Below are 15,849 nucleotides of genomic sequence, written 5' to 3'. Positions count from 1 at the left end.
GCTCACAGTCCCCACCCTGTGCAGGGATTTCCTCCTCCCCTCTCTGTTCCTCCAGGACTCACTGGAAGGACAGGCAGGGGAGGGGGCGGGCACAACTGTCAATCAGACAGCTGGGTGGATCAATATTGTTGGGATCCTTCCAGGCTAAAGTGTCTGGGGAAGTCACTGCTATATGCTGACTTTGGGTCACAGGAGGAAATGAGTAAATCTGCTCCTTTGACCCAAAAGAGAAGTAAAGCCAAAACAAGATTTGACTTTACTTATCCTTTAGTAAAGTGTAGAAGTTTGTGCAATGTGCAGTCATTCATAGCAACAATTCAGTTTTCTTTATCCTAGACTGATTACGATGACCATTTCTTTCAGGATCTTCTCTCACCTATCTCGTGGACACGACAGGATCTATGTGGGATGATCTGTATGAACTGAAGTTGGTGAATGGTTGGCTCCTAGATCGCATCGCTGCTAGATTCCCCTGTGGCGTCAGACAGTACACTATGGTGGAGTTCAATGACCCAAGTAATGACCATTTTAAACGTTAAAGCTGCTCTATGAAACTGTGGTGGAGTTGAGTTTCTGTGAACGTTTTCAGGGATTGTTTTGTCTTCAAATCATGCAAGAGATTCAGCAAGCCTAAAACTGCGTTTGAAGCTGAACTCCAAGCAGATGTAAACGTCAAACATTAATGCACCACTGTTTTCATGAATACATTGTTAAATGCCTGCCTAAATGCAAGCAGTGTAAGCACCAGGATTTGACTTAGCATCAGCCTCTTGCTGTCCCTGTAGAGTAGGCAAGGGTTAAAACCATGACCAATTTTATTTTTTGATGCATATGATTAGATTTCCCTTACGTTCCTGTCTTAGCTTTGCAGCAGGAAATTAGAAGTAATCTCTCATAAGTGAATGGAATTCCCATTTTTGACATGTGTCTCCAAAACATCTGGAGGATCTCCCCTCAAGTCTTATTTTAGTGACAACTCAATTCTTTGGGATTTCTTCTCCCTTTCTTTGTCGGTTATAGTGGTCACCATGGACAAATAATTGGGTGAATGTCCCCAGCAGAAACACAGACAGCAACAAAAAACTTCCAAATGGAAGTAGAGGTAAGGTGCTGGACCCAGTAGTTATCAGTTCATAAGATGAAGACAGTCTTAAGCAAGGCCCAGTTTGGCAGCTGTCCACAAGGCGGAGGGCCCTTCCAGTATTAGGAAATCTTATGAATATCCTACCACACTCCTTACAGTATGCCCCTTAGAGATGGGTGATGAAGTGATGAAGGGATGGCGCTGCTCAAACCCAAGAAGATACAGTATGTCCCCAGCACACTGAAGTAAAGTGTGCAAAAATGTACATCATGTCACAAAGAAGGCAAGCCTAAAAATACATTTTTGGACACTTTACTTCAGTGTGCTGGGGACATGAGGGTAGTGTATCAAAACTGGAGCAGACAAAATCTGGAGCAGATTTTCACTACGGCCAATCAGCTTCTCTCGTTAAATGTAGCTAAACGTTTTGGGGTAAAATAGTTTTTATTCAAATCTTAACTGAACAAACTGAAGAGAGATGCTGATTGGTTGCCATGCCCAGCTGCTCCAGATTTTCTCTGCTCCAGTTTTGATAAATTCCCCACAATGTATCTTCGAGTATTAAAGTCAGCCAGCTTGAGAAATCCACAGGTATTCAAATCGGAAAAGAACACAAATGTCTCAAGAGTCCAAAATCGTATTTTATTGATCCACCTATATCACAAAGACAAAACAAAGCATCCAGCGCGTTTCAGGGGCCAAACAATCCTCCTTTATCAGGACTTTAACAATTTCAAGGAACGTGGACTCCAAGCCCGGGTCTTTAAAAAGCAAGCAAAAAATTTGACAGAGGGTCCACCAATCTCCTTCTCTATTCATAACTAGACAATACAAAATGCCATTATATACACACATGTAAATGGAGGGAACTTTGTGACTTTAGCAAATTGGTTCTATAAATGACCAAATCAGTTCACTACATGATTTCTTTAATTGTTGCTCATTGCACTTTTTTTTTTTTATCAAAAAGAAAAAAAATGTAATTGTTTGTCATGTCTTCTATTTCTCTTTTAGGTGTTGGCCCTGTTAGGATAACATATTCAAAAGACGAGTTTTCCTATTTCTTCAATAACCTCGTGGCCAGTGGAGGAGGCGACTGTCCAGAACTGGCTATAGCGGGACTGAAGCTGGCTTTGGAGAACTCGCCAGATAAATCTTTCATTTTAGTACTGACGGATGCATCCGCATTAGATTATAATAATGCTAGTCTTGTAAATGAAGTATACCGTCTTTTAAATACAACCCAGTCACAGGTAAGATGAATGCTAAACAGTTACTTGTATATAAGCTTTTACACAAACGCTGCTTTTTACTTATTATGTTTTAAGGGACAGATGTTGATACATTTATATTCTTTGGTAATTCTGAGTTCTGAGGACTGCCCACCCATTGCATCCAGCCATTAAATGGGTGTTTAATTCTCCCTGTGAGATTTTTGATTTAGTAGATAAATAAAAGCTAGTAGATTTGAAATGTAGGATAACATAGGTTACTATAACTAACAGCTATATAAGCCCCAGGTCTGGGCTGGGGAGAAGTAGAAATAATATATGTTGGGCTGATGGCTCCTAGTGGAGATAATTCCCATGCAGACCTCAGTTAGAGTGGGACCCACTGTCAGTGACATTAAAGAGCTCTCTGCTAACTGCTGAGACCCGTAATCTTTTATCTACTTTCACTGTGGCTCTCAGATGTTATATGACCGAATGCAGAGAACTGCAAAGACAGTCAAGAAGAGTGCAAAACTGTAAAATGTGTTGTGCCCATTTGTTCAAGAAAGCTGAGTTATAAGGATTCATTGTAAGATTTGGCAGACCACAAATAACTCAACCAATCAAGTGGGAGCAGCACATGAGAAAGAGAACTTGTCAGCAACAGTCCCACCGCCTCCACCTTCAGTTGCTTCATCCCCCCAATCCACATTCCCTGGTGCATCGGAGCATATCTCTGCTGCATGATTTGCTAGGGGACCCAGAGGTCTGTCCTGGTCTAACTCCACCAGAGGGTAAGGGGGCCAGAAGCAGACCACAAAGTGAAGGTTGTAACCTTAATTCTGGATCTGCATGCTCATGCTCGTTTGTTAAAGAAACCTGAATTATAAGGATTGTCTATGAGGTTTAGCAAACCACATGCAGCTCCACCACTGAGCTTTGTGGGAGCAGCACATGAGCGAGAGAACTCATCAGCAACAGTACCTCCGCTTCCACCTTCTTTAGTTGATTAATTCCCCCTAACCATATTACCCTGGTGCATCGAGCATATCTCTGTGGCATGGTTTGCTAGAGGGCACAGAAGTCTGTCCTGATCTTACTTCAGCAGAGGATAAGGGGGCCAGAAGAAGACCATAACGCAAAGGCTAAAAACTTAGTTATGGAACCTCAGCCTTCACCAATTCCCAACCGACCATCTTCAGTAGCAACCTTTATTTACCAGACATCTCCTCCCCAGATACTGGGGAAAAAAAACTAGCCGAATTCCCAGCACCTTAATGCAAATTTGGCCAAGTCCCTGACACTGGAACTCTTCCAATGCCAGCCAGTGAAAACATCCCTCATTCAAAAGTTCTTGGCCAGTGCAGTCCACAGAGGCAAATACCCAGCCACCATTATATTTCTCAGAAGGACAGAATTGGAAACTAGATGCGAGTTCACTTTTATTTATTTGTTTTTTACTTTGTTATTTTAGGTATTCGCGTGAAAATCAAAACTTTAAAGTCAGTAACACCAGTTTGAATCCAATGTTGAAAACTCTATTTTTAACTTTTGTTTTTGCTATTATTTAAAAAAGCTGATAGTGACAAAATACAAGATGAACACGAAGCACCGAATGAAAACCCTTTCTTGGTATATTTGACTGTTATATCTTGGGAAACATCAAATAACAGTAATGTGCACAAAAAAACTACAGTGTACTGTCTCTTCACATTTTTTAAGGTGCTATATTCACACCTATTGTCTGAAGCAACTCATGTGCCAAAAAAACAAAAACAAAACACTCAGCAGGGGCCCTTTGAGGCTTTCATTACCATTTGGGTGAAAATAGCTTTCCTAACAGCCTTTCTTTGATGGCCAAATGTGCCAAATTATCAGCAAATTGGCAATTTCTTAAATAAATTCACAGAATTGGAGTCAAATAGAATGGCTACATAATAGTCATTCTCCAGTTCAAGGAAAGTAAAAAATGTTTCAACTGGTTATATACATTATTATTTTAAAAGCTTCTCATTTTAAAATATTATCCTGCTTTCTAACGAAAGTGTAACTTCATGTTTGTTGAGGGAAAAAAACGATCCCCTCTGGGTGATCAATGTACATTGCAAGGATTTTGACAAATTGTATTGCAGATTCATTAATTTTTCTGTTATGAAGAAAACGCTGTTTGTTTCACCTGTTTTGTTGTCCTTTCCAGACTGATTCCTAAATGTGAGTGTTCCAACTGGTATTCTAATGAGGAAAGCTGCAGTGTTGGCATCCCTTTAGAGGTAGTTAATACTTAGGGTGTATCTCACCCAATCAAATGCCTCTTGCAAGAGATACCTAAGATTTTACTTGTATCTTGGTGCAGACTTCTTGGAAAATCAGTCAGCCAATCACACAAGCAGGAAATGGCATCACTGGGGGTGTTCCATACACCAACTGTGTACAGAACACCTTCAGGCTGTGATATTACATTGAATTGTTTGAACAGTTTTAGAAAATCACACTTAGTGTTATCCTAATCACTTCAGATTAAAAAAGAAAACTATGTTTTAATTACATTAAAATACAAAACAACTTGGACAACAACAGAAATGTTCTCCTTTAAACTGCATATCTAATTTTTCATTCATTAGGCTTTATTATACATACAGTACTATTGTCCTTCTATTTCAGGTTTTCTTTGTGGCCACTGGTCTATGCGGCTCTCTATATGATTCAGATTTCCTTATTTACAGAGAAATAGCATCAAGGAGCTTTGGACATGTCTTTCAAGTCAGTGCAGCTGATTTAAATATAGTGAGTGTCTATCTATTTACCATTTTAGTCAAATTTTATTGATAATAAATAATTGCTATTACTGAAAGGGAACATATAGCACATTTTGTACAGTATATATCTATCTTTTTTTAATTATGGTTACTAAATGTAATATACTACATAATATTTTATTATATTCTCATTTCAGTTATGTTCTCCGGGCTATCCTCATGCTTGCTGTGTTAAAAAAGGCTGCGGTTTACAGAAAGCAGTGGCTCAAGCTCAAATTAAAGCACATAACTGAATTTTTCAGAGCAATATCTTATTCCCCCCCTCCATCCCTCCCTGCTTTGTTCATACAGTTATGTGCTAAGTTCAATAAGACACAAATGGCCCGAAAGAAAACAGCTTCAGCTGTGCACCCCCGTTAGAGAACCTTGCTCTGTAAAAACCTGTGTCATTAGTTCACTCTTTGTTAAATGTTTATGTGTAAATGCATATGAACATTAAAAAATAAATGTAATAAAACTGACCTAGAAGTATTATTTTCTTCCATATATGACTTACTGAAGCTATATAGTAAAAGATTATACAAAATCAAAACATCAAAAAAATAAAATAAAAAATCCAGTGTCAACTAATCATATGCAGGCTTTTATATTAGAATCAATGTTGGGAAATGAATGTTGTAACCAGAATTTTTAAATTTTTAGTGCTTTGATGGTTTGACTGGCAACTACCCGGTCATGCAACATCGCACTGAAATTCATTTTATATCAATTTTTTAAATAGTGTTTTTTGATGGTATTTAAAGGAGAACTATGGGGTCAGTGTTTTTCCCCATAGTTCTCCTTAGGGTAACGGGAGGACACAAACTAGCGTCCTCCCGTTACCCTAAGCTCAGTATACCGCGAGCTACAGCTCGCGGTATACTGAGACACCGCAGCCGGAGCGGATCCCGACATGGACGTCGAGATCCGCCCAGCTGCATGAGTGACAGCTGGCTCCGCCAATCTAGAGGCAGAGCCAGCTGTACCCGCCCCCTCCCCCGTTTTATTGAGCTACAGCCTATATGCTAAAGATGGTTTGCACCTAACTGTGCTAGGAGAGAGACTCTTGGGAAGGTTGGAGGGATATTTAACTAATTCAGCTCACGCACCTGTATACCCCTTATAAACCAGAACAGTTTTTACCCTGTTTATTGCACACAAATTTGGCTATTTACAAAAGGGTGAAGAGTTTGGAGAAGTGAACAATGTAGGACAACATAGCTGAACCGGAAAGTGAGCTGAAATGGAGAATTTTTCCAAATCAGCTATGTTGTCCTGGATTGTTCACTTCTCCGGCCTTCTCCAAACTCATCACCCTTTTGCGAATAACCCTGTTAAGTCATTGCTAAAGATACCAAAGTAGCATATTATTTATTTAGGAAACAAACATGATCTTTTTGGTAAAATTGTCTTGAAAAAATGACTTTACCATCCATAGACAAAAAACTTTAAAAAAAACCCTAAAAAACAAACACCTTTTTTGGTCAGTATTACTTTAACAGTGTCTGTTGATAAAAACAATTTATTCTATAAAGTGTCCTGTCCATAATTACACTGAAATTATGATTCTGGTATAAAGCATTGATTTTTTTTCAAATTTATTTTAATGCAAGACTTAGAAAACACAAAAACAAATAATAAACAAAATAAAAATAAAAAGTTTACATTTTAATGGTTAGAGAAATAAAAATAAAATAGCAAAAAAAAAAAACAGGAAAATAATAGCTAAGGGGAGAAGGGCAACAGGGAATTAGGGCTGATTAGCAGAAAACTAATGGGGTTAAATAGGAACAATTTGTATTTATTTAGTTTATGCTTTTAAATGATATTGTATGTCGTAAAAGCTCACCCTTTGGATCTGAAGATGAACAGAATTGAGTAAAAACAAAAGTAAGAATAATGTTTCTCTGTATCTATCTATTGTTTGAGCAGTATTTATAAACATTGTGTCAAAAGGTTGATTTTTTGACAGATGCAGCTGTAATAGCTGTTGTATGTATACAGCAACTCCTGGCTGTGAAAATGACAAGCCAGGAATTGCTGGCAAACATGAGGGGAGGAGTGGCAGCAGGGGAGGAATACAGGATGTAATACTCACACCCTTCAATGAAGGATTTTTGGGCATGTGAGCCCCATATTTATGTCTGTATATGCAGCTTGTCTGTATTACAGTAATCAATAGGGATACACTGATACCGATACTAGTATCGGAATCGGTGCTGATGCCGAGTATTTGGGCGAGTACTCGTACTCATCCAAATGCTCCGATGCCTAGCCTGATACTTCCGGTATCAGGAAGCCGGCAGGGAGTTATTACATGCTGCCCGGTTTCCTGATGGGCCGGGAAGCCCTCATGACGAGGGAGCATGGACACGGCGCCTGGACACGGTGACTCATTACACGGCGCCTGGCTTCCTGATTGGCCAGAAAGCCGACTCCATGCTTCTTCGTCACCTAGTGACGAGAAGCATGTGGACGGCTTCCCGGCTAATCAGGAAGCCAGGTGGCAAGTCATTACATGCCGCCTGGATTTCTTAATGGGACTTCCGGTATCTGTCTCGGCGAGTACTGAAAAAAAATCTCGGTACAATTGGGTTTTAAGAACATCAATATTATATCCCCCAGATTTTATACATGACCCCCGGGTGATTACTATTTGTCACTCCCAATTAATATGTTGTATTTGCAGGTGTTTAATTACTTGGACTTCACATTGTCACAACCAATAAACAATTCCAAAGCTCTATTCTCTGGAAACTATGGAAATGGGAAACATTCCGATAGTTTTCCAGTTTCTTATAACTTCACTTCTTTATTAGTGACTTCAGATGGAGTGATCACCACTTTTAAAATATCAGGACCTAACAGTAAGATGAGTTTTGTTTATTTTTAATTGTTTTTAGAGCCTGTTCATTAAAAAAAAAAGGAAATTTTATTCACAAAAGTTTCTGCATTTAATTTCTTAGAAAATAAAAGATTTGGCAAAATAAAATTGGTCACTATGGGAAAGGTTTCTATTTTTGACACACTGTCGTTTTTATCTTGTTATTCATAAGCAGTTACTATTACCTGTTTATTCATATTAAAGTGTATGTCCAGCCAAGACTTGTTTTGTTTAGAGTGGAGGGAGGATTAGAACCCTGCCAGGTTTTTCGTAAATCTGGGGCTCCATTAGAAAGACGTTTCCTCACTTCCTGTCCTGCTGTCAATGTTTTACAGGAAGTGACGGAAACTCTCCAATAGCAACACAGGCTGAAATGAGAATGTGTTTCTTTAGCAGAGTAGGGAAAGGCTAAAACCCCTGTTAGATTCTTATTTCTGCGTGTTGAAGAGTTCCTCTCACTTCCTGTTTAACGAAAAGCTTGTCAGAAGGACAAGAAGTGAGGGAGAACCTCTCTAACCTCAGACAGCAGTCCTAAAATTTCCCTTATTATATACAAAACTATAAAAAAATGTTTTGGCATGACATGCACTTTAAAGTGGAAGTTCACCCTAGAATTACTCAATGAATACTAAACAGACATGTGACACACGTACCTTGATGGCACTAGAGGGGCTGAGCTACACAGAGAGTTGCATGGTGTGGCTGGTAATAGCCAGTGGTTTTCCAATTTTGATTGCTGGACAACCAGAGAGTCAACAGAAGTCCAACATGGTCCTATGCATTTATCAAGGCAGATGTGTCCAACTCCTGTTTAACATTCACTGTGTAATTAAAGGATGAATGTCCACTTTAGAGGAACTTGATAAATAAGTTGATATTTTACTAAAGTAAACCATCCCTAATGGTGAATGAGTAAACCTGAAAATTATAAATCAAACATTCACTAGCTTGATGAAAGACCTGCAGGGAAGTTATTTCCTGACACCCGGACTCTGTCCTATTTTGCCCATGACTTTGTTTGGGATATGGCATGAACTTGTATCTTTCATGTTATTCCATTCCAAAAAATATATGGTTAAACCACCATGGGCAATGAGCTGCTAATACTCAAGGTTAGGTGGTCAGCAAATCAAGATCTTAGTGGTAAGAATTCTGAGCTGGAGTCTAGGAGATCGTTGTTGTACATCTAAAACTTGTACATCAATCTAAAAATTTGAATTACTCTTTAAAAACCCCCAAAAAGACTGTTTATTCCTATTTTATTCCTATTTTATTCCTATTTTAATTAGCTGAATAAATAGGTATCATGATTTATTTAGCTGAGGTAGAGAATAACACTATAGAACCTGGGAAACTTTGCTTTAAATGTTGTGTTTTCCCAAGGACTCAGTCCTCTCAGCAGATTATGTTTTAGGGCTTTTTGCATAATTACTTAAACAACTGTGGCTCTATATAAGAATGTGTATAGTTAGATTTGCATTGTACGTCTTTCCTTCTGCAGCCTCTAAAGATGATATCAAAACAGTTGTGAATGAGGCCTGGGGTGCCATGTACATCATAAAAGATCCTACTACAGGAAACTGGACCATTGAGGTTGAAGGAAGCGAAAAATATTCTGTTCGAGTATCAGGATCTTATGGTGATTATCATGTCTTATTATTTTATTGTACAAATCCAACATATTGTGCAGAGAAGCATAGACATAAGGACCCCTTCTGCAACCATGGCCATGTGCACCTTTTACCAGGGTAATGTAACCACAACACACTGTAACAAAAGCGCTGTGGTGCCATTCATTATGAATGGCCCCCCAATGCACTGTTAGCATAGTGGGCAACACACCATACCTAGTGCATATTACATGCATTGTGATCCTCTGCATTAAACAAAAATATGCATGTCCAATTTTTAGAGCGGTAAAGTATATGTATGGCTAAATTTTTCTTTCTTAGTATTAGATGAAGTTACGAAGGGTTATCTTTTGCTAAAAAAAAAAATGTTAAAACCCCTATCGGGTTATCTCGCCTGAGATTTCTTCTCACTTTCTGTTTTGGAGATGCTACAGGTGAGAAGAAATTTCCCCAAAGGGAAAGGAGTTCCCATCTTAGACAGTTGTCACCATGGTATTCATCATCTTTGGAAGATTTTCCCTAACCTCATAACAACTCTTACAATTTAGGATTTCCCTTTAACTTAGGACATATAGAGGTTACCAGGACATATAGAGAAGGAGAATCCAGCTAGCAGGGTGTCACCTACCTGATAGGAGACCGAAATGACAAGGGAGGCTTCTCTTGTATCTCCAGCCAGGTGGTGGTAAGGGACAGGAGGAACACAAGTGCCGGAAGATGTTGCTTGTGGAACCTCATACTAGTGATGATGGCTAAGAAGAAACAGCAGAACATGCTGGCAGGGGTGTCCGGGAACACCAGCAGAAGTTATAGGAGAGCTTGGCAGTGGGTTCTGGCTGGCAAAGTCCACCAATGACACCTGAAAGTAGGTAGCAGGATCATTCTTAGACGTTTACAGTTGGTTCTTGGAGTGGGTAAGGGTAGCTTGATGGATAGCGAGAGACTCAAGTAGGTAGCAGTCGCAAGTTGCAGAGCAATCCAAGGTCAGCAACAAAGAGCAGTGCAGCACCAAATGATGAGCAGGACCAGAGTCAGAGACTAAGCAGAAGTCAGAAATTGGATAATATTTTAAAACTTGGGAACTTCTAAGGTGGACCTCGTATTCCTCTGGTAAGGTTTACAAATGTACATAGAATTGTAAATTACATACTATATCAATGACTAATAACATTTACATTTTTCTGCCTGAAAATTAATTTTTACATTAAGCCCTTATTTACTAATTTTGTGTTCCTCTAATTTTTACCCTAAAAAATGTAACAGAAGCTCAAACGTTTTGAGGACAGAGGCATCCAGGAAAACTTGCATTTAAGGAGTCACCATCGGCAACCTCTGTATTTCTCTTGGTACAGGTTTCCCTTAAGCATATGTTAACCCAAGATCTACGCTTTCGTCTGTTTGGCCCTCATGTTTTACTGTATACAGTTTTCCTAAAGCTTATTTCCACTTTTTCAGTCAAATTTGAGAAAACCCCTCTGTATGTTTGGTATGTGTTCCCATTCACACAACATACCCAAAAAAATATTAAAAAAAATTATTGTCAATATTTAGCTGTTTCTTTGGAGCGGACTGCAAGCTACTAGGAACAATTTGTGAGTGGGTTTGTCCCTACAACAAAGGGGGACAGACTAAACAAGTAACATTTTTTACATATTTTTTTATGCTATATGAACGGGAACATGTAACAAATATAAAATAAGTGTTCTGCCAATTTGTCTGCAAAAGTGGAAATACATTTTATAGTGTATGAAGCCCTCACTCCTAACATGTTTTATAAGTAGATTAGTAGGTTTTCTCTAGACTTCAGACATGTGGGGACTCTATAAAATCATCCGGGTTCTTTGACCTGGACTGGAAAGGTTTTATGCATCACATCCCCTTTAAATTAATCATCATTCACATTTCTGTACATTCACCAGAAAGCCATTCATACTCTTTATACAGCACATTCACCAATGTAACATTCAGCTGCATTTGTTTAATAAAGATATGGCTCTTGGTTTTTTTCATTTCCTGAATTGCATCTTAACGCATTTTTTATTTTCTCTTTTTTTCAGCTACAAATATATCAAGTAAGTGGAAAATAAAAAGTAGAAAATAATGCAACGGTGTATTCTTGCTCTTTAGTAAATGGCACCCAAAAACTTCCTCTCTCATAACATTCATAAATCAAATCAGAATTCATTACATAGGATAAATATTGTAAACATCGGGGGCCATAACCGATGCTAGTAGTGAATTCTGCTAAAATCCTTAACAATGACTATAGACTTTAGCCCACACTCTTATATATAGGTTTCCATGCTGAAACTGCCAGCGGAATAATTTTATTTCATGTACATTCAACTGTTATTGCAATTCAAATAGAGTCCGGGCACATTTGAAATAATATAATATAGAAGCCCTGATGAAAGGTGAGTGTCTGAACCCTTTAAATATGTTGGCTTTCTACTGAACAGTTGTTCAATAAACCATCACTTTGGACTCTTTGATCATTGGTGTGGCTCTCTTACTGCTAAATCTCAATCTTGAAGGATTACTTTGCTCTTGTCTGAAAATTTGAGCTTAGAATTCCATAAACATTCTTTGGAATACCTATAGCAGTGTTTTTTGCAGAAGGTATATTGTATACCGTATATTATTGCAAACGTGATGTCTTTCCAAGAGACACATTCATCAAATAATATTAATCTCTTTCATCTTTATGTCTCAATCAGCTACTTCAAACTGCTCGAAATGCCACCCCGAAGCTACCTGTGCAGACTACTTTGGCTACCTCCAATGTTCCTGCAAGGACGGGTTTATAGGAGACGGCTTTAACTGCTCTGATGTTGATGAATGCGCCTATTACTGGTCAAATAATTGTGGTTATTACACTTGTGTAAACACATATGGTTCATACTACTGCATGTGTCCATCTGGCTACCGCAATGACAGTGGAGCTGGATGTGTTGATGTAGATGAGTGCTCTAACCCTGGACTTAACACCTGCACTGTAAATGCCACATGCACCAATTGATGAACTGTGCAAGGAAACAAGTTGGTTATAATATGACTGTTGCACCAATTACTTAGAACCGTATTGCTGGATTGATGTATTGTGAGAGGTGTTTCACAACTGCTGGTTGCTCTCACTTCCATAAACTGCATTGCTGATTCATAGAACTGTGTCTAGAGAGATATCCTGTTCCAATCTCCCAAATTCACATGCGGGTTCACTTCATCCTATTAGTAGCCATTTCTCAAACCATTGCAACGGCAGACAAACAAATTACGTATCAAGTAACCAATTGTATTGCTGATACTCCTACCCTAAATCCAATCTAGCTGTAGGAAGATCCTACTCACCGGTTACATATGCAGATCTACTTCCAACTCTTTACTGCTACTTCCTCCAACCCAAACTACAGAGACTGATAGCTCCAGATCCTGCTGCCTCCTATAGCATCAGGGTAATACATCTCCACCACATAGGAATAGGGGTATATGATGTGTAACGGTTCCCCTTGGTACTGAGTGCATTGGGGTTCCGCAAAACTGAGCCCAAACATTACACTTCACACACACTCCGCAGCTGAGATCCGCATTAGACATAACCGTCGACTGTTACAGATATTAATGAATGCGCCTATTACTGGTCAAATAAATGCGGTTATTACACTTGTGTAAACACATATGGTTCATACTACTGCACGTGTCCACCTGGCTATCGCAATGACAGTGGAGCTGGATGTGTTGATATAGATGAGTGCTCTAACCCTGGACTTAACAACTGCACTGGAAATGCCACATGCACCAATACCATTGGCTCTTATACATGTGTGTGTGCTCCCGGATACTTTGGGAATGGCTTCTCCTGTCAAGTGGATGAGTGTGCCCTTGGTGTTTGTGGTTCTGGTATGGAATGTTCTAAATACTATGGTTCCTATTCTTGCTATGATCCATGCCTCACATACACTACCCTTAATGACCCATGGAGAAACACATCCTATACATATTCTTCGTATTATTCATATTATTATTGGAATTGTGACAATTACAAATTTGGATGGTACCGATTTGTAGGCAGTGGAGGTGTCAAAATGCCTGAATTCTGTGTTTCTGAATATTCGTGTGGCACAAACGCTCCAATGTGGCTCCAGGGATCACATCCCCTCATCTCAGATGGGATTGTAAATCGTACAGCCTGTGCTTCCTGGAGTGGAAATTGCTGCAGGTGGTCAACAACAGTGCAGATTAAATCTTGTCCAGATAATTACTACGTGTACAAATTAAGCGGAACACCCGCTTGTAGTTTATCTTACTGTACAGGTGAGTTCTACATCATATTAATGTGATACACTGTATGTCAAGCCAGCCTTGTAGAACTGCATTCTTCTACTATGTAATGTAACATTTGGCCTTCTTTTCAGATCCGTCCTCTGTCACTGATGTCTGTGCATGTGCAGAGACAGAACAATGCTCCTTGGTTGATGGGAAATATGGATGTTACTGCAAAGATGAATTTAAAATTTCTGGTATGAGTTTTGTGAACTTTTGAATTATATATATATATATTAAATGTCATCGTTAGGGTTATGTGGACCCTCTGGGATTGATTTACTAAAGGCAATTAGGCTGTTCACTTTGCAGGGGAATTTTCCCTTAGCTTAGTGAATGTGGTGAAAATTAACTTGGCAAAGTATTCCCAATAGAAAATGAAACAGTATTTATGTAATGAGCGCTGCCTTCCGTCTGCCTATCACTTTCAACAACTTCCTGGCTTCCCAGTGTGCTTTGTGTCTATTTAGCTGCTGCTTGATGTGACGCAATCTTGATTTCTCATATCCCATTTATTTATTACAGGCATTTATATAGCGCCGACAATTTACACAGCGCTTTACATAGTAGCCCATTCACATCAGTCCCTGCCTCAAGGAGCTTACAATCTAAGGTCCCTATTTCACATGCCAACTTAGACAGGAGTCAATGAACCTTTCAGCATGTCTTTGGAGTGTGGGAGGAAACCCACACAAGCAAAGGGAGAACATGCAAACTCCTTGCTGAACGTCCCCAGCTTCCAGCAAGCAATGATAATGAAAACATTGTTCAGACACTGAGTTGTAATTCAGAAGGTAGACCAGTGACCAGTTCTCCTTCAGTTCCCTCCTCTGCTGATTGACAGCAGGCAGTCTGCTGTCAATAGCCAGTCTGCTATTGGCTATTGCATTTTTAAATGGCTCCCAGCCTCTAGATACAGATGGGGCTGGGGCAGAGGAGGAACAGGGCAGGGCAGATGAGGAATGGGGCGTGGCAGAGGAGGAACAAGGCGGGGCAGAGGAGTACCGAGCCGGCGAAGAGAAGGACCGGGACAGTGACAGCACCGGAGGTACAAGTGGGGGCAGCGGGGGAATGCAGTCACGGCAGTGACATTCTCTTCTCCCTGCTGGTGCCGCTTGCAGTGGTCTGTGTCCCCGCTGCCTCTGCTGATACAGGCGGGGAGAGCAGCGGGGATTGAAAGGGACACAGACTGCTGCAGCCAGCACCAGTGGGGAGGAGAACTGATGAGCAGAGCGGCAGCGGTAGCGCTGCAAATAATCGATAATGAGAATCGTTGACAACGATTCTCATTATTGTTTTCGTTTTATTGAATTGACGAAAATTGAGTACCCAAAATTGAGTAACCATTAACTACTCTTTAATTTCATTTTTGTTTCGTTTTTGTCACTGAAAAATGTCGACAAAAGTAACACTGCATAGCTAACCCTGTTTGGTGAGATTTTAGCCTCTGCATATATGGGAGATCAAGGATTTTCTTAAGTTCACTTTGTGCAGTGGGATTTGAGCTTGCACAGTGGGGTTCAGCTCCAGGAATACATAGCTACCACTGGAATAAGTCTCCACAAAACAAGAGGTTCTTCTGTTGCTACATTCTAGGTCTCTGACTGAAGCTTCAGGAGATTTCCAGGCACACAGCCTTCTTCCCTTGTCATGAAACCTCCAGGCACACGGCCTGCAAAAGAATCAAACCCTCTTGGCCCCTGGCTCCATACGCCACTACCTTGAGAAAAAAACCAAGATGGTGGTGCAGGCTTCCTAGTGCAGTGGGGGAGGAGCTTTGGGATCTAGGAAAATAAGAAACTAAGAGGCAATATATGAAGACCATGTTATATTGGTAAAAATCTCTTTTAAAATATTTTATAATAATGTAAATAAATGCCAATTGGGGGCGGGGAGGGGGGGGGGGGGCTGGTGGTATTCTGCA

The 15,849-nt window shown here is 39.8% G+C and overlaps 1 protein-coding gene across 1 annotated transcript; it reads left to right on the top strand.

Moving 5' to 3' along the window:
- Nucleotides 1–401: 401 nt before the first annotated feature.
- Nucleotides 402–12,624, top strand: LOC108798634 (hemicentin-2-like). Its single transcript, XM_018570399.1, has 6 exons — nucleotides 402–516; nucleotides 2,099–2,337; nucleotides 4,957–5,055; nucleotides 7,780–7,957; nucleotides 9,476–9,613; nucleotides 12,323–12,624. Exons 1-6 carry the CDS (start codon nucleotides 402–404, stop codon nucleotides 12,622–12,624), a joined length of 1,071 nt encoding a protein of 356 aa, XP_018425901.1.
- Nucleotides 12,625–15,849: the final 3,225 nt, after the last annotated feature.

Source organism: Nanorana parkeri, unplaced genomic scaffold (genome assembly GCF_000935625.1).
Source record: "Nanorana parkeri isolate BGI_ZX_2015 unplaced genomic scaffold, ASM93562v1 scaffold1529, whole genome shotgun sequence".
Taxonomy (NCBI): domain Eukaryota; kingdom Metazoa; phylum Chordata; class Amphibia; order Anura; family Dicroglossidae; genus Nanorana; species Nanorana parkeri.
The sequence above is the reverse complement of the archived record's forward strand: the minus strand, read 5'-3'. Positions and strand labels throughout refer to the sequence as shown.